This window comes from Hypanus sabinus, chromosome 26 (genome assembly GCF_030144855.1).
Source record: "Hypanus sabinus isolate sHypSab1 chromosome 26, sHypSab1.hap1, whole genome shotgun sequence".
Taxonomy (NCBI): domain Eukaryota; kingdom Metazoa; phylum Chordata; class Chondrichthyes; order Myliobatiformes; family Dasyatidae; genus Hypanus; species Hypanus sabinus.
The window spans coordinates 15,408,938-15,430,495 of NC_082731.1; the positions used below are offsets into that span (position 1 = coordinate 15,408,938).

Genomic DNA, 21,558 nt, shown 5'->3' on the forward strand with positions numbered 1-21,558 from the left:
ACCAGAGGGGGTAAAGCAGAGGTCCGGAGGGCAGAGAGGAGACCGGAGGGGGTAAAGCAGAGAGGGGTCCGGAGGGCAGAGAGGAGACCGGAGGGGGTAAAGCAGCGAGGGGACGGGAGGGTAGAGAGGGGACCAGAGGGGGTAAAGCAGAGAGAGGTCCAGAGGGCAGCGAGGGGACTAGAGGGGGTAAAGCAGAGAGGGGTCCGGAGGGCAGCGAGGGGACCGGAGGGGGTAAAGCAGAGAGAGGTCCGGAGGGCAGAGAGGAGACCGGAGGGGGTAAAGCAGAGAGGGGTCCGGAGGGCAGCGAGAGGACCAGAGGGGGTAAAGCAGAGAGGGGTCCGGAGGGCAGCGAGGGGACCAGAGGGGGTAAAGCAGAGGTCCGGAGGGCAGAGAGGAGACCGGAGGGGGTAAAGCAGAGAGGGGTCCGGAGGGCAGAGAGGAGACCGGAGGGGGTAAAGCAGCGAGGGGACGGGAGGGTAGAGAGGGGACGGGAGGGTAGAGAGGGGACCAGAGGGGGTAAAGCAGAGAGAGGTCCAGAGGGCAGCGAGGGGACCAGAGGGGGTAAAGCAGAGAGGGGTCCGGAGGGCAGAGAGGAGACCAGAGGGGGTAAAGCAGAGAGGGGTCCGGAGGGCAGAGAGGAGACCGGAGGGGGTAAAGCAGAGAGGGGTCCGGAGGGCAGCGAGGGGACCGGAGGGGGTAAAGCAGAGAGAGGTCCGGAGGGCAGAGAGGAGACCGGAGGGGGTAAAGCAGAGAGGGGTCCGGAGGGCAGCGAGAGGACCAGAGGGGGTAAAGCAGAGAGGGGTCCGGAGGGCAGCGAGGGGACCAGAGGGGGTAAAGCAGAGAGGGGTCCGGAGGGCAGCGAGGGGACCAGAGGGGGTAAAGCAGAGAGGGGTCCGGAGGGCACCGAGGGGACCAGAGGGGGTAAAGCAGAGAGGGGTCCGGAGGGCAGAGAGGGGACCAGAGGGGGTAAAGCAGAGAGGGGTCCGGAGGGCAGCGAGGGGACCAGAGGGGGTAAAGCAGAGAGGGGTCCGGAGGGCAGCGAAGGGACCAGAGGGGGTAAAGCAGAGAGGGGTCCGGAGGGCAGCGAGGGGACCAGAGGGGGTAAAGCAGAGAGGGGTCCGGAGGGCAGCGAGGGGACCAGAGGGGGTAAAGCAGAGAGGGGTCCGGAGGGCAGCGAGGGGACCAGTGGGGGTAAAGCAGAGATGTGTCCGGAGGGCAGCGAGGAGTCCGGAGGGGGTAAAGCAGAGAGGAGACCAGAGGGGGTAAAGCAGAGAGGAGAGCGGAGGGGGTAAAGCAGAGAGGGGACCGGAGGGGGTAAAGCAGAGAGGGGACCGGAGGGGGTAAAGCAGAGAGGGGTCCGGAGGGCAGCGAGGGGACCAGAGGGGGTAAAGCAGAGAGAGGTCCGGAGGGCAGAGAGGAGACCGGAGGGGGTAAAGCAGAGAGGGTTCCGGAGGGCAGCGAGGGGACCAGAGGGGGTAAAGCAGAGAGGGGTCCGGAGGGCAGCGAGGGGACCAGAGGGGGTAAAGCAGAGAGGGGTCCGGAGGGCAGAGAGGAGACCGGAGGGGGTAAAGCAGAGAGGGGTCTGGAGGGCAGCGAGGAGACCAGAGGGGGTAAAGCAGAGAGAAGTCCGGAGGGGGTAAAGCAGAGAGGGGTCCGGAGGGCAGCGAGGGGACCAGAGGGGGTAAAGCAGAGAGAGGTCCGGAGGGCAGAGAGGAGACCGGAGGGGGTAAAGCAGAGAGGAGACCAGAGGGGGTAAAGCAGAGAGAGGTCCGGAGGGCAGAGAGGAGACCGAAGGGGGTAAAGCAGCGAGGGGACCGGAGGGTAGAGAGGAGGCCTGAGGGGGTAAAGCAGCGAGGGGACCGGAGGGTAGAGAGGAGGCCGGACGGGGTAAAGCAGCGAGGGGACCGGGTAGAGAGGGGACCAGTGGGGGTAAAGCAGAGAGAGGTCCGGAGGGCAGAGACTGGAGGGGGTAAAGCAGAGAGGAGACCAGAGGGGGTAAAGCAGAGAGGAGAGCGGAGGGGGTAAAGCAGAGAGGAGAGCGGAGGGGGTAAAGCAGAGAGGGGACCGGAGGGGGTAAAGCAGAGAGGGGACCGGAGGGGGTAAAGCAGAGAGGGGTCCGGAGGGCAGCGAGGGGACCAGAGGGGGTAAAGCAGAGAGAGGTCCGGAGGGCAGAGAGGAGACCGGAGGGGGTAAAGCAGAGAGGGTTCCGGAGGGCAGCGAGGGGATCAGAGGGGGTAAAGCAGAGAGGGGTCCGGAGGGCAGCGAGGGGACCAGAGGGGGTAAAGCAGAGAGGGGTCCGGAGGGCAGCGAGGGGACCAGAGGGGGTAAAGCAGAGAGGGGTCCGGAGGGCAGCGAGGGGACCAGAGGGGGTAAAGCAGAGAGGGGTCCGGAGGGCAGCGAGGGGACCAGAGGGGGTAAAGCAGAGAGGGGTCCGGAGGGCAGCGAGGGGACCAGAGGGGGTAAAGCAGAGAGGGGTCCGGAGGGCAGCGAGGGGACCAGAGGGGGTAAAGCAGAGAGGGGTCCGGAGGGCAGAGAGGAGACCGGAGGGGGTAAAGCAGAGAGGGGTCTGGAGGGCAGCGAGGGGACCAGAGGGGGTAAAGCAGAGAGGGGTCCGGAGGGCAGCGAGGGGACCAGAGGGGGTAAAGCAGAGTGGGGACCAGAGGGGGTAAAGCAGAGAGGGGTCCGGAGGGCAGCGAGGGGACCAGAGGGTGTAAAGCAGAGAGGTGTCCGGAGGGCAGCGAGGGGACCAGAGGGGGTAAAGCAGAGAGGGGTCCGGAGGGCAGCGAGGGGACCAGAGGGGGTAAAGCAGAGAGGGGTCCGGAGGGCAGCGAGGGGACCAGAGGGGGTAAAGCAGAGAGGGGTCCGGAGGGCAGCGAGGGGACCAGAGGGGGTAAAGCAGAGAGGGGTCCGGCGTTGTCGAAATGCAAGTTTGCGAACAGTTTGTAGAAGTGACGTCACGGAGCGGCCCGGGGCGCATGCGCCGGACGCCGCCGTGACGTCACCGCCGCGTAGCTCGGCGCTGACCGAAGTTGGCCGGAGGTTCGGGGCCGGGAGCCCGGCCGCCGCTTCACTCAGCACCGGGGAGTCGCCCCCGGCTCGGGGTAGGAGGCCGCTTTGACTGTCCGACGTTGTTTCGGGTATCTTCGCAGGGGGGAATTAGAGCGGGTGTACTTCCTGTCTATTTGCCCCAAACTCCAGATCACTCGGGGTCGGAGATGCCCCTTGTTTTGGTCTGTCAACCATTAAACTTCACGGGAGGAAGGGGAAGAGGAGGTTCGGGTTGATTCTTAGCGGCCTGGGGGTGTCAAGAAGTGAAGGTGCCGAGGAGGTGACACTGGGTGAGGAGTTGGGTGGAGGAAGGCGGATGGCAGGTTTCTGGGGGTAAAATAAGCGGCGATTTGTCCAGTAAAGGCAGTAGAAAGGGTTTAAATAAGTAAGAAAGAGTTTAAGGTATTGCTGAGATTTGAATGTTGATCTCTTTGCTGATATCAATCTGATTAGATTAATTTAGGATTTTTTTTTAAAAAGCGTAGAAGATGCTGTGGGTGCAAGTAGATGGGACACTTATTGTTTTGTAAAGAAAGTGAGAAAGCTTTGGTGTTAAAGGCTATGGGAAGAAGGAAAGTGAACCATTGAATTGTATTGAACGACAGTGGCTTTGGGGAATTATCACAGGAGTGCCTCTAGATGTGCCCATGCACCGAGCTTAAATTAATTTAGTTGAGGGAATAATTGTGGATGTTAAACATTTAAAAGGGTTTCATGACGGACTACAGATCGTTTCTCGGTGTTGATTACATTTGAGGAAAAAGGTTGCAGGTTGACAGAGATTATTTAAGTTGTACCACGGTTCAAGTTTCTGTGCTGCTCCCTCTGATGTTTTCAGTGCCAGAGTTTGGGCATGTAGCAGCTGTGTGCCGGGGTTGACGTGGTGGAGAACATGATAATGGCAGTTGTGGAGAAGGCGTTAGTCTGAAATGGAGCAATTGTGAAGTGGAAGATAACTCTGTATATAAGGAAGCTGTGGAAATGCAGTGTGTCTGGGTGGAAATGGGCACACCACATAGAGGCTCTGCAGAAAGCACTTTCAATTTGATCTATTAATGTCCAGAATACAGATAGATTAGTCAGTGTGTAAAATGCAAGATCTTATAACAAAGAATTTTTGATTGTTGATAAACTAAAATTTTCTACTTTGACGGCAGATTTCAATAAGTATATTTAATGTCAGAAATGTATACAATATACATCCTGAAATTCTTTTTCTTCGCAAACATCCACGAAAACAGAGGAATGTCCCAAAGAACGAATGACAGTTAAAATGTTAGAACCCCAAAGCTCCCCCTCCCAAACATAAGCACATAAAAGCAACTCCCCCCCTCCCCACCAGCAAAAGAGCATCTGCACTCTCCTCCGAGCACTCAAGCGTGCAGAAAGCATCAATAAAGACACAGACTTGCTCTACTCCAAAGACTACTTGTTCATCCGGTAATTCAACATACTCTCTGTCTCCCTAATGAGGGGAATAAGAGGTGTCGCCGTTTCACAGAGAGAGGGCAGACGTGACAAAACAACTCGCTGATTTATGGTGTTAAAAGTCTGTCGCTTTTTCTGAGCTCTGTGCCCAGAGAACTCGGGTCCCTGGGCACGCAGCCAGCTCGCTGCTTTCGATCTTCCGTGCACTTCCGTGACACATCGGGCGGCGGGCGGCACCGGCCTCGAATCTGCCCATCTCCATAGCCACGAAAATCCGGCACCCTGGAGGCGCGCTAGTCTTTCCAGGCCGTGTCCTTGGCCTATCGAAAAGCGGCCGGTGGTGAGGCCCTGAGAGCGGGTCCCATTTCCGCAAAGAACCGAAGTCAGCGTGTAATTCCAGGTCAGGGTTTTCAAAAGAACCCTGAAACTGAAGAAAAGAGATATCAGGGACAGAAATAGAGCTAAGGAATCGCCGTTAGGCATCATCATCCGAAGTTCTGCCCCTCCGACCAGATGCGCTAAATCGTGCAGCACAAACTAAAAGGACAGAAAAGAAAAATGAAGTTATATCAAAAGATTCAGAAAAACATCTTGAGATAAAAGACAACTCTAGAAGTTATTAATTATGCTTTACGTGGGGTAGATAATATTTCAGACTGCAAGGAAGGGCTGGTAATGACTTTTTAAAATTTTGCTAGAGGTTTGTTAAGAATTTAAGAGATTGGTTGAAGAGTTATCAAGTAATCATGATGTGTAGGGAAACCTAGTTGTCTAATTTTTAAGTTACAAGGTTACGTTGATGTAAGACGTGATTTGAAAATGGATGATGGTGGAGGAATGGTTTTTGTTCAAAATGGACTAACCATAGAGTTTTGGAGACTGCAGTTGTTTGAGTCGATTGTGGTAGAAATATGGAGAAGGAATAGAAAAAGTACAGATCTTTTTTAACCCTTGTGAAAGGTTAACAGCTGAGATATTGGCAAGTGTGGTTATACCACTTGGGATACAGACAGACAGACTTTATTGATCCCGAAGGAGATTGGGTTGGGATGGGGAGGGGGGGGGGTGGTGATGACCTGACAGAGGAAAGTCACAGTGGTCAGGTTTCTGGCACTGAATCTGCTCTGTGAATCAGAAAGGAAGAGCAGGGAAGAGGCACACTGTGGTGATAGGGCATTTGTTAGGGGACAACAAGATACTTGGGTGCCAGGGTCCAGGATATTTCAGATTAACTCCTCAGCTTTCTTAAGTGAGAGGGTGAACAGCTAAAAGTTAGGTCCATGTAGGTACCAATGACATGGGCAGGACTAATGACAAGGTTCTACATAGGGAGTTAGGTGCCATGTTAAAGAGTTGTGATCTCAGGGTTGTTACCAGAACCATGTGCTAGTGAGGCCAGAACAGAAAGATTATTCAGTTTACAGCCAGAACAGTTTAGTACATGGCTAAGGAATTGGCGTAGGAGGAAGGGCGTAAGATTTTTGGATCTCTGGGCTCTCTTCCGAAAAAGGTGGGACCTGTACAGAAGAGTCAGCTTGCACCTGAACTGGAGGGGGGGCTAATATCCCAGTGGAAAGGTTTGTTAATGCGGCTCAGTGAGGTTTAAGCTGGAGTTGCAGAGGGATGGGAACCAGAGTGCCAGAACAATTAGTGCAGAGGCTGTGGAGGCAGATGTTGGTCAGACCTCAGACAAAATGAGGAGTCAAAAGGTTGAATGTGCATTTGACTAGTGTCCTGGGCAGCAAGGCGGATGATAGTGCTGAAGGTGAGGCAGCTGGTTTTTAAACAGAGGAGAGGCTGTTGATAGGATGCGTTGCAATGTAAAAGGTGGACAGGATTGAAGAGGGTGAATACAGGACAGGAGGTGTTATTTTTGAATGCGCACAGTATGTGGAATAAGGTAGATGAGCTAGCGGCACAATTGCAGATTGGCAGGTGAGATATTGTGGGGTATCACTGAATCAGGGCTGGAAGAAGATTATATTTGGGAGCTTAATGTCCAGGGTACACACTGTATCGAAAGGACAGGCAGGGAGGCAGAGGGGGTGGTTTTGCTCTGTTGGTAAAAAAAAATTAAATCAAATCATTAGAAAGAGGTGACAGAGGGTTGGAAGGTGTTGAGCCATTGTGGATAGAGCTCAGGGACTGCAAGGGTAAAAAGACCTTGATGGGAGTTGTATACAGACAACTAAACAGTAGAAAGGATGTGGTCTACAAATTATATTGGGAGACAGAAAAAGTATGCCAAAAGGGCAATGTTACAATAGGCATGGGGGATTTCAATATGTAGGCAGATTGGGGAAATCAGATTGGTGCTGGATTCCAGGAGGGGGAGTTTCGAGAGTGCCTATGAGATAGCTTCTTAGAGCAGCCCACTAGGGGATCAGCTATTCTGGATTGGGTGCTGTGCAATGAACCCGAATTGATTATAGAGCTTAAGGTAAAGGAACCTATAGGGAAAGTGATCATAATTCACCCTGAAATTTGAGAAGGAGAAGCTAAAGTCAGATGTGTCAGTGTTACAGTGGAGTAAAGGGAATTACAGAGGCAAGAGAGGAGTTGGCCAAAATTGATTGGAAAAGTACACTGGCAGGGATGACGGCAAAGCAGCTGGAAACAATATATACATCCCAAAGAGCAAGAGGTATTCCCAAGGAAAGATATCACAACCATAGCTAACAAGAGAAGTCAAAGCCAACATAAAAGCCAAAGAGAGGGCATTTAACAGAGCAAAGATTAGTGGGAAATTAGAGGAAGCTTTTAAAAAACTGACAGAAGGCAACTAAAAAGTCATTAAGAGGGTAAAGATAGAATATGAAAGTAAGCTAGCCAATAATATTAAAGAGGATACCAAAAGTTTCTTCAGATACGTAAAGTCTAAAAGAGAGGTGAGAGTGGACATTGGACTGCTGGACAACGATGCTGGAGAGGTAGTAATGGGGACAATGAAATGGCAGACAAACTGAATAAGTATTTTGCATCAGTCGTCACCGTGGAAGACACTGGCCGTATGGTGGTAGTTCCTGGTGTCAGGGGGCATGAGGTGTGTGAAGTTACCTTAACTAGAGAGAAGGTTGTTGGGGAAATGGAAAGGTCTGAAGATAGGTACGTCACCTGAATCAGATGGCGTCCACCCCAGGGTTCTGAAAGAGGTGGCTGAAGAGATCATGGAGGCATTAGTGGATCTTTCAAGAATCACTAGATTCTGAAATGGTTTGGGAAGATCCTGTGCAATAGCCCCCTCCCCCTATACCAAACGGTGATGAAGCCAGTTAAAATGCTTTCCATGGTACATCTGTAGAAATTTGTGAGTGTTTTTGGTGACATATCAAATCTCCTCAAACTCCTAATGAAATTTAGGCTCAGTCTTGCCACCTTTATAGCTGCATCAATATGTTGGGTCCTCATTAACTCTCCCATTAACAAGGTGTTTTTGCCCAGAGGCCTGCCATTCACACAATTCTCTGTAAACTCTACAGATTGCTGTGAGTGAAAATCCCAGGAGATCACCAGTTGCTGAGATGCCGTGGGCACCAACAACCATTCCATGATCAAAGTCACTTTTCTTCCCCATTCCGTCACTTGGCTAAACAACATCAGAACCTCTTGACCCTATCTGCGTGCTTTTATTCATTGAGGTGCTACCACATGATTGGCTGTTTGAGATATTTCCAATAATGAACAGGTGTACCTACTAACGTAGCCACTCAGTGTATCGAGGTCCTGGTGAGATGGTTTCTGGAATATTGAATATGAGTGTGATCTCCATCCCAGCCTGCGGTAAGATCCACCCCGGACGGCCCTGGAGGTTGAGTTCCCGAGTACATTTAAGACAGAGATCAATAGATGTTAAGGTACCTGGAATGGGCTGCCGGGGGAAGTGATGGGAAGCAGATACAATTGGAACGTTTAGACAGATGCGTGAAAGGCAGGGAATGGGGACAGATGGGTTCTGTGCAAGTGGATGGGATTAGTTTGGATCAGCATCACGGTCGGCACAGACATGGTGGGCCGAAGGGCCTCTTCATCTGCTGCACTGTTCTGCACTCCATATTGAGAGGGCGAAAGAAATGGGGTCAGTGCAGGGAAGATGCATTGAGGCAAGAGATCAAAGGTAAAGGGATGAATATCACACTGCCCCTTCTTCTGTTGTTCTCCCAATCTCATCTAAAATCAGTTCATCGATTTGTACCTCTCTATTCAGTCCCTCCCTGCTCGATGAGGAATCCCACTGACCACTCCAGACACTCATGATCCCTGTGACATTACAGTTGTGTTACAATCTCACGGATCCTTCCTGATGGACCAGCTGAGGCCCAGTCAAGGATCAGGGTCAGGTTTATCATCACTAACATAGGTCATGAAACTTGTTCTTTTGGGCAGCAGTGTACATGAAATGAACAATACAATAAATACATTTTAAAAATTAAATATGCAGTGCAAATGGTGCAAATGTAGTGAGGTGGTGTTCAGGGGTTTTGTCCACTTAGAAATGTAATAGTGGAGGGGAAGAAGCTGTTCCCGAAGCATTGATTATTCAGACTCCTGTAGCTCTTCCCTGATGGAAGCAATGAGAAGAGGGCATGTCCTGGTTGGCCGGGGGGGGGGTCCCTTTTTCAGGCATCGCCTTTTGGAGGGGTCCTCGATGGTCTCCTGTGCCCATCAAGGAGCTGACCGAGCTCTGTAACTTTTTCCAGTCTTGTGCAGTGGCCCCTCCGTCACCAGATAGTTATGCAGCCAGTTAGTGTTCTCCACCGTGTGTCTGGAGTCTTTGGTGACACACCAAATCTCCTCAAAGTCCTCATGAAATATATCCACTTACCATCATGTCCTTGCTTTTCTGCTACAATAGTGTGTCACCTGAGGTGTGGGGTGCCTCTTTCTAGCCTGTGGAAGGGGAGAGGGGGCTACACCCCCCTGCACCAAGTAAGCAGAATACATTCACCGTGACAGTGCAGGGTACTGGAGCATGACTCTTCCACAGTGATGTTTGGGAGAAGTACGGGGCATTTGCTTCCCTGGTGATCAGATCTCTTCTTCATCATCAGGGCTGGTCTTTCGTGTCAGGCCTCAAAGTGCAGAAGTTCACTTCCTCGGCTGCTGGACACCCTGAAGGTCCTGTGAATGTATTCACAAACTCCGTCTCCATTCCTCCCTCAGGCAGGGGGGATTCCAGAATCTTGTGTCCGGGGATTTCTAATCTTTATCCGGCTGTCGTTGGTCTGAGTGTGAACTGGTTGACCACTTGGCCCAGTCTTGTGCTCGGGTCTCTGGAGCTGGACACAAGCCTCGGAGCCTGACCCAGTGGCAGGATAGTCATAGAGCACTACAGCATGGAAACAGGCCCTTTGGCCTATCTAGTTAATGTGCCTATCCATACTTCTTTTAAATGCCCTTGTTTGCCCAGCGGAGATTGCAGAGAGAGTTGGTTCTTGTGGACTTTACATGCCAGTTTTAGAAAGAGCTGGGCTTGTCAGGACTTGTCTACTGAGCAGGAAATCACAGGGAGTTGGAGAGAGTTCCTTCTACAGCTTACGTGCCAGTCTTAAGAAGGGAGCAGGGCCTGTTGAGACTTGTTTGCTGAGTGGCAGATTGTTTGGGTTGGGCTGTTGTTGTTGTTGAGTGCAGTCGAGTCGCTGTCAGCTCATGGGTAGTGTAGTGCGTGGCAAGATGTGGAAGTAGATTTTCGTCTGCGCAGATACTGCTGTTGCCCAGGCTGGATTTGAACTCAGGACCGTCCACCTGGAAGTCCAGTGCTGATGCCACTACGCCACTGGCTGGCCCATTAGTAACTTAGCAAGGGCCAGTAGAAAGAAGCGAGGTGTAAGCTGAGTGGCCCTGGGCTTTGGCCAGAATGAGCGAAGATCTTGAGGAAGTTTCTAGCTGGTATGTTCGTTCTCTTCCTTTGTGTAGTGGCACGCGGCCAGAGCGTTCAGAACGGATCCAGGATTAGCGCCGTGCTCTTTGAGCCAGCTGTGTGAAGTCTGGGAGATGTCCAGTCTTGCTGATAACTACATCAGCTGCATCCAGCTGCAGCTTTATCGAGACCATGCTGAGGAACTGGTGCTGCAGCTGGATAACCTCCAGCTCCTAGGGGATAATGAGGTTATAGACAGGAGCCGCAGGGAAGTAGTCACCCCTAAGCTGTGGGAGGCAGGTTGTACGGTGACTGACAGGAGTGGTTAAAGCAATAGACAGCCAGAGCAGTGGACCCTGTGGCCATTCCCTTCAATAATGTGTATGTTGGTTTGGGTACTGTCGTTGGGGTATATGTTTATTTTCTGATCCTTGGGGTTCTTCTGGGAGTCAGGAATGACGAGCTGTCTTAATTCCAACAATAGTTTATTTTAGAGTACAAATGAACGTACAGATACTAAGCAAACCAATAAGGAGCTGAGAAACAATGCTGAGAGGTAAATGAACAACAAAGAATGCAAATGCAAAACGAATAAAGATAGCACCTCTGAAAAATACAGCGCTTCTATAATAAGAAAAGGGAAATGCCCTTGATGGGAGTAAACTAGTTAATAGGCTACATAATTGAAGCAATTACATCACGGTAATGCCCTAATCGCCACTGAACAATGAGAAAGGTGGTAAACCATTAGTTTAGCTGCTATAACGCTTTCTTGCCAGTGAGTGAGGATGAACCACCACATATTGTGAAAAATACATGAGTTTGTTTAAAAGGTACAATTCTTATTAAAAATATTTTTATATGATTTTTTTTAGTTTTCTTCTGATTTTTTAAAAGCTTCCCAATTCTCTAATTCTAAATAATTTTTGCTCTATTATATGCCTCTTATAAGATTTTATGTTGGCTTTGACACCTTGGCAGCCATCTTCCTTTTAGAACACTACTTCCTCTTTGGGATGTACCTATCCCATGCTTTCGGAATTGCTCCCAGACGCTCCATCCATGGCTGTTCTGCCGTCATTCCTGCTAGTGTTCTTTCCCCAGCTTCGCTGTCATGTCTCTGTGATTCCCTTTACTCCACTGTAATACTGATACATCTGGCTTCAGCCTCTGCTCAAATTTTAGAACGAATTCTGTGGTATTATGATCACTGTTTCCTAATGGTTCCTGTACCTTAAGCCCTCTAATCAGTTCCGGTTCACTGCACAATACCCGATCCAGATTGATTCCCCTCATGGGCTCAAGCACAAGCTGCTCTAAAATATCATCTCATAGGGATTCTACAAATCCTCTCTGTTTCGGATCTAGCACCAACCTGATTTTTCCAATCTACCCGCATACCGAATTCCCCTATAACTATCATAGCATAGCCCTTTTGACAAGCTTTTCCTATCTCCCATTGCAATTTTCAGACTACATCTTTGCTATTCAGAGATCTGTATATAACCCCCATTAGGGTCTTGTTACCCTTGCAGGTTTTTAGTTTCTTAGCTCTACCCACGGCGATTCAAACTTTCCGATCCATTCAAATATAACACCTTTAGTCCTGTATTCATTAATCAGTCTTCAAATGGGGTGGAGGCAGGGGAATGGGGTTGGAAGGGTTAATAAATCAGCTGTGATGGAATGCTGGAGCAGACTCAATGGGCCAAATGTCTAACTGTCGCAGTCAGAGAGCTACAGCCGACCCAGGAGATTAAAGTGATCTGTTCTGTCACTACCCTGTACTTATTGATGATTTTTGTATCTTTTTACAGGACATTAAAGGTGGAGGAATTGCGACTGGGTATCTCAGACGGAATATCACATCCGATCTACACCCCACTCAGCTCCCCAGCACCTGAATATCATCGGCCTGTGAGCGTGGAGGGAGAGACGCTGGTTTGTTTCACTTCAGACCCCAGGCGGTGAGGGCTGTTGCAGGGCACCGACCGTGACACAGCTGGGGAGAAGACACACTGTCTACAGCGGGGAGAGGAGAAACCACGCATGTGAGGTCAGGAGCCAGTTTCAGACAAGCCGTGTAACTTCTTCAGCTCTGTGAAGGAGTGGGCAGTGATTGGGAAAGGAACAGCCACTGCAACGAGAGACCGTGTGTGACACGCTGGGGGAGGTGAGCTCACCTGATCTGTGACTGGGAGCGTGTTCTGTTTCCCTGAGAATATCCAAATCTTCTCTCCATTTGAAGAGAGTAGTTAATTCGGTCATCTGTTCACTGACTGATCACTGAGGTCCCGGGGAAACATGGTCACCCTGCTTGAGGAGGATGAGAGGGCTCAGTCGCTCAGCACGATGAGACACCGGGAAATTCACACTGGGGAGACGCCATTCGCCTGGTGTGCAAACGAGGAAACAGTCACTCACTCATCCCACTTGGTGACTCACCAGTGAGGGTGGGAGAGGGTTCATTTGGCAATCCAACCCCCTGACACATTTGACCGTGGGAAGGACTTCAAGTGATCCGCGACCTGATGGACGGCCAGCAGATTCCCGCTGGGGGGAAGCCGTTCACCTGCTCTCACTGCGGGAAGATCTTCAAGCATTTCTTCAGCCTGCAGAGACACCAGCGAGTGCACACCGGGGAGTTGTTCGTGTGTTCCGAGTGCGGGAAGGGGTTCACTCGGTCGTACGAGCTTCTGATGCACCAGCAGATTCACACCGGGGAGCGGGCCTTCACCTGCTCCGAGTGCGGGAAGGGGTTCACGCGGTCGTCCGAGCTTCTGACGCACCAGCGAACGCACACCGGGGAGAGGCCGTTTGTCTGCTCCGAGTGCGGGAAGGGGTTCACGCGGTCGTCCGAGCTACTGGTGCACCAACAGATTCACACCGGGGAGAGCCCCTTTGCCTGCTCCAAGTGTGGGAAAGGCTTCACTCGGTCAACCGAGCTACTGACACACCAACGGATTCACAACAGGGAGCGGCCGTTCACCTGCTCCGAGTGCGGGAAGGGATTCACGCGCTCGTCTGAGCTACTGGCGCACCAGCGAATTCACACCGGGGAGAGCCCCTTTGCCTGCTCTGAATGCAGGAAAGGGTTCACTCGTTCATCCGAGCTACTGGCGCACCAACGAATTCACACCGGTGAGAGGCCTTTCACCTGCTCAGAGTGCGGGAAGGGATTCACTCGATCGTCTGTCCTTCTGACGCACCAAAGAATTCACACCGGGGAGAGGCCCTTCAAATGCTCCGAGTGTGGGAAAGGATTCACTCTGTCGTCCGGCCTTGTGAGACACCAGCGAATTCACACCGGGGAGAGGCCCTTCGCTTGCTCTGAGTGCGGGAAGGGGTTCACTCGGTTATCTGTTCTTTTGATGCACCACCGAGTCCACACCGGGGAGATGCCTTTCACCTGCTACGAGTGTGGGAAGGGGTTCACTCGCTCATCTGGCCTTCTGGCACACCAGCGAATTCACACCGGGGAGAGGCCCTTCGCCTGCTCAGAGTGCGGGAAGGGGTTCATTCGGTCATCCCAGCTTCTGGTGCATCAACGAGTCCACACCGGGGAGAGGCCATACACCTGCAGCGAGTGCGGGAAGGGGTTCACTCGGTCATCTGTCCTTTTGACGCACCAAAGAATTCACACCGGTGAGAGACCGTTCACCTGCTCCGAGTGTGGGAAAGGATTCACTCTGTCGTATGGCCTTCTGAGACACCAACGAATTCACACCGGGGAGAGGCCATTCACCTGCCCTGAATGTGGGAAGAACTTTGCACTGTCATCTCACCTGTGGTCACACCGAAGAACACACACTAAAGGAAAAGTTTAAATGTGCGGTACATACCTGGGGCATTTAAACACGGCAGCTGCTGAGCCAGTGGTGAGTTCACAAGTGACTGCAGGAACTGATTCTACGGTTATTGCTGCTGTTGATCACATCCAGGTTTGGACCCTGGTCACTGGACACATTTGGGTTGTTTCCCCTGGAACTGCAGGTACATTTGTATTCTGCATCGATTATAAATAAATCTGCTCTCTGTGAACGACCTGGGCCTGAGGACTTTGAGTAGATGCGGACAAGCTGAAGGAACAGACCAGAATTCAGCAGGGTCAAATATGGGAAAATGGGAGGTCATCAACCTCAGTGGGAAACTCGCGATGTTGAAGAGATTACAGGATGTCGGACAGCAGGAAAGTGGCGTCTGGTCACCGTCACTGATGGTCACTGATGACCTTGCTGACTTGTGGGGCAGTTGGAAGGGCTGAATGGCCTTTGCCTGCGGTAAGATGGTCACACAAAGCAGGGAGCATAACCCACTGAGTGTCCAGCGGCATCCGTGGAGGCTGAAGTCGCGATTGGACGCAGGGCCTTGAAAACAGAACATACACTTTCAGCTTTATCGTCCACAGACTCTACTCAACCCGCTGAGCTCTTACAGCGTCCCGTTTTGTGGTTCCGGGGTCCAACATCCGGCTCGCTTGTGAAAATGGGCCAAGAGGTCACAGGCGAAGCTTAAGTCAGACGCAAAGTGTTGCACTTTCAGAAGGTAAACCGGGGCAGGACTCGTACAGTGAATGGCAGTGCCCTGGGGAGCATTGGAGAACAGAGTGACCTACGCATACAGATGTCCTGGACCGAGGGTGGACGGAGTGCTGAAGGCATTTGGCTCACTTATCCTCATTGGTCAGGAGATTGTACGCAAGACTCAGCGCGTCGTGTCGCAACTCAGAGATGTCGGTGAGACCACACTTGGAGTGTATGTACAGTTCTGGTCTGTAGAAAGGATAACTTTAAGAATACAAAGGTGGAAATTACATTCACAAGGAAGATACCAGGATTGGGAGGCTTGAGATATAACCAGATGCAGGATAGAACATACAACACTATAACATAGTTGGCTCGCAATGTTGTGCCAACCTTTTAACTCACTCTAAAGTCAATCTAATCCTTCTCTCCTACAGAGATCCATGTGCCTATCGAGGAGTTTCTTAAATGCCCCTAATGTATCTGCATCTTCCATCAGTGGCAAGGAGATCCACATACCCACCACTCTCTGTGTAGTTAAAAAAACCACTTTCCTCTGCTGTTTTTACCCCTGGTTGAGACATCAAATATGAAAGTTTATAAAATGATGAAAGGCATAGTGTAAAACTGGATGACAGTGGTTTAAGGTGTGTGCGAGAGAGATTTAAGTAGCTCTTTAGGGGCAAGATTTTCACTTGGAAGGAGGTGGGTGTCTGGTACACAATGTAGAAGAAGTCGTCGAGCAAGTACAGTTACAGTGTCCGGAAGTCATTTTGGACAGGTTCATGGACAGGAAAGGTTTGGAAGGATATATGGGCCAAACATTGGTAAATTGGATGAGTTGGATTCGGCAACTCAGGCTGAAGGACCTGTTTCTGTGCCTCGATCTGCAGACGCTGTCTGACATCTTTTGCGTCTTCACAATCCATTGGGATGGGCACTGAGGCGGGATGGGGCTTCACCCTGATATCACTGTGGAGTGCACACCCTCACCAACCTCAGCTTGACCTTTCACGATAGTCACACACCAGCTGTCCCCCTCAGGGCTCAGGGTGGGTTTGTTTTACCTCCCTGACTGCCCCCTGCCGTGACCTTCCCCATCTCCCCGTGGGGGGGTAGGGACACTCACAGATCAGGACGACTGGGACATAAACCCAAGCTTCCTCTTCATCTCACTGTAGCAGGGTGGGGACCTGCACAGATCAGGCTCATAAACATCTAAGCAACACACACAGAATGCTGGAGGAACTCAACAGGCCAGGCAGCATCTATGGAATAGAGTAAACCATCAACGTTTCAGGCCGAGACCCTTCATCAGGACTGGAAAAGTAGATGAGGTCAGAATAAGAAGTTGGGGGGGAGAGGAAGAAGCATGAAGATAGGTGAAGTAAAGAGCTGGGAAGTTAATTGGTGAAAGAGATAAAGGGCTGGAGAAGGTGGAATTGGAGAGGAAAGAAAGGGAAGGGGGAAGAACACCAGAGGGAGGAGATAAGGTGACAGAGAGTAACAGAAATGAGGAATGGGAAGGGGGGCGCAGTTACCGGAAGATCAAGAAATTGATTTTCAAGCTGTCAGGTTGGAAGCTATCTGAACGGAATATAAGGTGTTGCTCCTCCAAACTGAGTGTGGCCTCATCATGACATTACAGGAGGCCATGGACTGACATGTTGGAATATTTATATCAATATTCTATATATCTGTTCCTTCACCTGCTGATATTTCGGCGGACTGTAGTATAACTTAATCATGGTGATGGCACTTGTTTTTTATACCTGAGTGTCCTTGCTGAATGAGCCCTCTCTGCCCTAACAGTCTCCATAATCATGCCTAGTGGTCCATAGTTCCCAGGGTTCTCTTTCCAGCCGTCGTAAATAAAGGTACAGCGTTAGTCTTTCTGCACCTGACCTGTCAGTACTGATGCTAATATCTCAGTCAAGGAGCTCATGAATTTGTTTCCAGCTTCCTTCACTGTTCTTGGATGTACCTGACCGTGCCCTGGAGATTTATCTACCTCGACAAATTTTGTGACATCCAGCACCTCCTCTGCTGTAATGCAAACTATCCCCAAGATACCCCCGTTAACCCTCCCTGGTCCTGAAGTCTTTATGACATTCCCAGGGTCAGGTTTATATCAGTGGCATATGTCGGGAAATTTGTTAACTTTGAGGCAGCAGTATAATGATATAGAAAAAGAAAACGGTGAATTACAGTAAATAGATATAAAATAGTTAAATCAGTGGTGCAAAAATATGGAATTAAAAAAGCAGTGAGGTAGTGTTCATGGGTTTAATGTCAATTCAGAAATCAGGTGGCAGAGGGGAAGAAGCTGTTTCTGAACTGCTGAGTGTGTGCCTTCAGGCTTCTGTACCTCCTACCTGATGGTAACACTGAGAAGGGGGCAGGTGCTGGGTGGTGGATGTCCTTAATGATGGATACCACCTTTCTGAAGCCCTACTCCTTGATGATGACCTGGATTACTGTGGGGGCTAGTGGCCACGATGGAGCTGACTACGTTTACAACTCCCTGCAACTTACTTTGATCCTTTGCAGGAGCCCCTCTCCCCTTATCAGACAGTGATGCGGCCCGTTAGAATTCTCTCCACAGTACATCTGTAAAAATTTGCAAATAATTTCAGTGACATACCAAATCTTCTCAAACTCCTAATGAAATGTAGCTGCTGTCTTGCCTTCTTTATAGCTGCATCAATATGTTGAGTTCTGGTTAGGTCCACAGAGATATTGACACTTGGGGACTTGAAATTGCATACCCTTTCCACTTCTGATCCCAATGTGAGGACTGGTGTGTGTTCCCTTGTCTTACCCAATGGTAAAAGCAGTGGAGAAATATTCAGTAAGGAACTTGCTCCTATCCTGAGGCTCCACACAAAGATGTCCTCTTTGGTCTTGTAGGGGCTCTATTCTTGAAGGGGCTTAGCCTGAAACGTTGACTGTTTACTCCTCTCCATAGATGCTGCCTGATCTGCTGGATTCCTACAGCATTTTGTGTATGTCTCTCTCTACTTGTTTTTTCTTCATTGAGTTTTCCATAATTTTCTCTGCCATGTCCACTTTTTGTCCTTCTGCTTTGAATTGTGTATCCACCACTACATCTCTTATGGTCCTCATGGGTTTCACTTGATCCCAGTTGTCCGTACCTAACCCATGCCTCCATCCTCTGACTAGAATCTCATTGCCCCCATCATTCATAGCAACACACACACACACACACACACACACACACACACACACACACACACACACACACACACACAGTACTGGAGGAACTCAGCAGGTCAGGCAGTAGTTATGGAGAGGAATTAACAGTTGAAAGGTCAAGACCTTTCATCAGAACTAGAAACAAAGGGGGAAGAAGCCAGAATAGAGAGGTAGGAGGAGGGACGATGGAGTAAGAGGGAAGGTGTTGCATGGAAAACATAAAGGGCTGAAGTAAGGAATCAGGAGAACAGAGTGGACCATGAGAGAAAGGGAAGGAGGGCACATGAGAGTAGTGATGGGTAGGTGACAATAAGAGAGGAGCCAGAATGAGGAATGGAAAAGAGAGAAGGGGAGAGGTAGAAATTACTGGAAGTTAGAAACATTAATATCCATACTGTCAGGTTGGAGGATACTCAGACAGAATATGAGGTGTTGCTGCCTCAAGCTGAGGGTGGACTCATCATAGCAATAGAGGAGGCTGTGAACCTCATTCATTATAGGTCATTGTAGGTCCCTTCTCCAGCCAGCCTTGCCCCTCACTCTAACAGGAACATGCAAACCAATAAGTCTCAATTAAAGACCCTGAACTCCTCACCAGGTATCCCTTTTCCTGGAAATAATCTACCCAATCAGCCTTAGTAAGTTCTTGTCTATTGAGCATGGTTTTGTAATGGTTAGCATAATGCTACAAGGGTGCTAGTGGCCTGGGTTCGATTCCCACTGCTGTCTGTAAGGAGTCTGTGTGTTCTCCCTGTGACCGTGTGGGTCTCTGCGCATATTCCAAAGGCATATGGGTTAGTAGGTTAGTATATCACATGGATGTAAATGAGTGGGATGGGCTCATTGGGCCGGAACTTCCTGTTACTGTACTGTATCTCTGTATTGTAAATAAAAATAACATTTTCCAGCACTTCATGTTGTCATTTCAGCGCCCTGGCATCTTGAATATTAGAAGCAACACAGACAAGATGCTGGACGAACTCAACAGGCCAGGCGGCGTCTACAGAAAAGAGTAGACGGTCGACATTTCGGGCCGAGACCCTTCATTAGGATTCTGTCTTGGCCCAAAACGTCAACAGTTTACTCATTTCCGTAGATGCTGACTGGCCTGCTGAGTTCTTCTAGCAGTTTGTGTGTGTTGCTTTGGATTTCCAGCATCTGCAGATTTTGTGATATGAAATATTATTTCATTGTCATTTCCTAAATTTTTCAAGTGTACAATTCACTTATTGCCATTTGTGGATAAATTTCATCATTGTGCCACGTGGGAATGTTCAACCAGCCTGCTCTGGAAAGGCCTGTTTATTGGTCCAAATTAAGCCCTAAAGAGTGGTGTGGAGAGGACGTTGCCTTTAGTAGGGGAGTCGACCGGAGGGCACAGGCTCAGAACAGAAACTTGTCCCTTTAGAACAGAGATGAGAAGGAATTATTTAGCCAGTGGGTGGTGAATCTGTTAACTCGTTACCACAGACAGCAGCAGAAGCTAATTTATTGGGTGTATTTAAAGCTGGGGGTTGATAAGTTCTTTATTACTTAGGACATTGAAAGTTATGGGGAGATGGCAGGGGAATGAGATTGAGAGGGACAATACATCAGTCACGATTGGATGGTGGAGCAGACTCATTGGGCTAAACTGTCTAATCCTGCTCCTATGTCTTAAGGTCTTAAAACGCATGTTACAGTGATAAATTCTGCCCATCGATAAAGACCACAAAAGCTTCAATGATAAGTTAAAGCAACGTACACAAAGTGCTGGAGAAACTCAGCAGGCCGGACAGCATCTATGGAAAAGAGTACAGTCGGTGTTTCAGGCTGAGACCCTTCGGCAGGACTGGAGAACAAAAGATGAAGAGTTGGAGTTAAAAGGTGGGGGGGAGGGAGAAACACAAGGTGACAAGTGAAACTGGGCGGGGGAGGGGTGAATGGAAGAGCTGCGAAGTTGATAGGTGAAAGAGTTGATTTGTCCTGGTGTGGCCTCCTGTATATCGGTGAGACTCGACGTAGATTGGGAGACCGCTTCGCCGAGCGCCCAGAAAAAGTGGGATCTTCCAGTTGCCACACATTTTAATTCCACTTCCCATTCCCATTCCAACATGTCTATCCGTGGCCTCCTCTACTGTCGCGATGAGGCCACACTCAGGTTGGAGTAACAACGTCTTATATTCCGTCTGTGTAGCTTCCAACCTTATGGAATGAACATCGATTTCTCAAACTTCCAGTTATGGTTGAACCCCACCACCGCCATTCCCCATCCCAATCTCACCCTAACTCCTTGCCTACCCATCACCCGCCGCCTCCCTCTGCCACTCCCACTCCTCCTTTCTTCCATGTCCTCTCTTCTTAGATTCCCCCTTCTCCAGCCCTGTATCTCTCTCACCAATCAACTTCCCAGCTCTTTGCTTCACTAATCCCCCTCTCCCAGTTTCACCTATTACCTCCTGTTTCTTCCCTCCCCTCCCCACACCTTTCAACACCGACTCCTCATCTTTTATTCTCCAGTCCTGCTGATGGGTCTTGGCTTGAAGTGTCGACTGTACGCTTTTCCATAGATGTTGCCTGGCCTGCTGAGTTCCACCAGCATTTTGTCTGTGTTGCTTGAATTTCCAGCATCTGCAGATTTTCTCTTGTTAATGGTATGGTAAATGTAAGATCAAGGCAATTTATTGGGACTTTAAAAATCACCCCAGTTACAGAGGCTGTAAATGTCATCAGGAGAATGCCAGGCTGGGTTAGTAAACCTGGTCCAATCCCGGATACTGAGGAGCAATGACTCTGGAATCCAGCTCCTACAGTCACTTGCGGACTCACCGGTGATTCCACAGACTGGCTGACTGAGTGAGTCCCTCCCCCCACTTGGAGTCAGTGAACACCCTCCCTCCAGTATGAATGTACTTGTAATCTTATGTGATTGGAGTGAATCCCTTTCCATACCCAAGTGAAAAGTCTCTTTGTAAGTTTAACCCCAACGTGAGTGATCCTGCCTTTGCCACCTCCAAGGGCTGGCAGTGCTTAGATCCAGCTGGGCTGAGCAACACTGGTTGAACTCAGCATGTTGTTTCGATCAATCTCGTCCCTGTTTCTAACACCCTGTGACATAGAGTGGGAGAAGGAAGAGAGAGAGAAAAGGGAAACGCAAAGATGAGCCTACGAGCACTACCTTGCTTGCCCCTCTTTTGTACTGTTTACATTTCTAACACAGTAATTATTTTTCTTGTACTGAACTGATCCTATGAAGCAACAAGTTTCAGAACTGCACCTCAATTTGCCATTTCATTAGGCACAGCTGTACACATTGTTGTCATTAATGTAAATATCTAATCAGTCAATCATGTGGCAGCAATCAGTTTACAAAAGCATGCTGATGTAGTGAAGAGGTTTGGTTGTTCAGTCCAAACATCAGAATGGGGAAGAAATATGACAAGTGACTTTGACCATGGAATGAGTATGGGTGCCAAACGGAGTGGTTTGAGTATCTTACAAACTGCT

The 21,558-nt window shown here is 49.8% G+C and overlaps 1 protein-coding gene across 6 annotated transcripts in view; it reads left to right on the plus strand.

Moving 5' to 3' along the window:
- LOC132381611 (zinc finger protein 432-like) overlaps positions 1-21,558 on the plus strand; it is a 65,575-nt gene that overhangs the window by 35,120 nt on the left and 8,897 nt on the right. The window contains exons 1-2 of one of the 6 annotated variants that reach the window (XM_059951128.1): positions 2,968-3,101; positions 12,151-18,128. In XM_059951128.1, coding sequence (XP_059807111.1) covers positions 12,865-14,160 — 1,296 coding nt within the window. In that variant the 5' untranslated portion in view covers positions 2,968-3,101; positions 12,151-12,864 and the 3' untranslated portion in view covers positions 14,161-18,128. Of the gene's footprint in view, positions 1-2,967; positions 3,138-10,141; positions 10,363-12,150; positions 18,129-21,558 lie in introns of those variants that run through there. The other 5 variants (XM_059951130.1, XM_059951131.1, XR_009508076.1 and 2 more) reach the window with 5 other exon arrangements.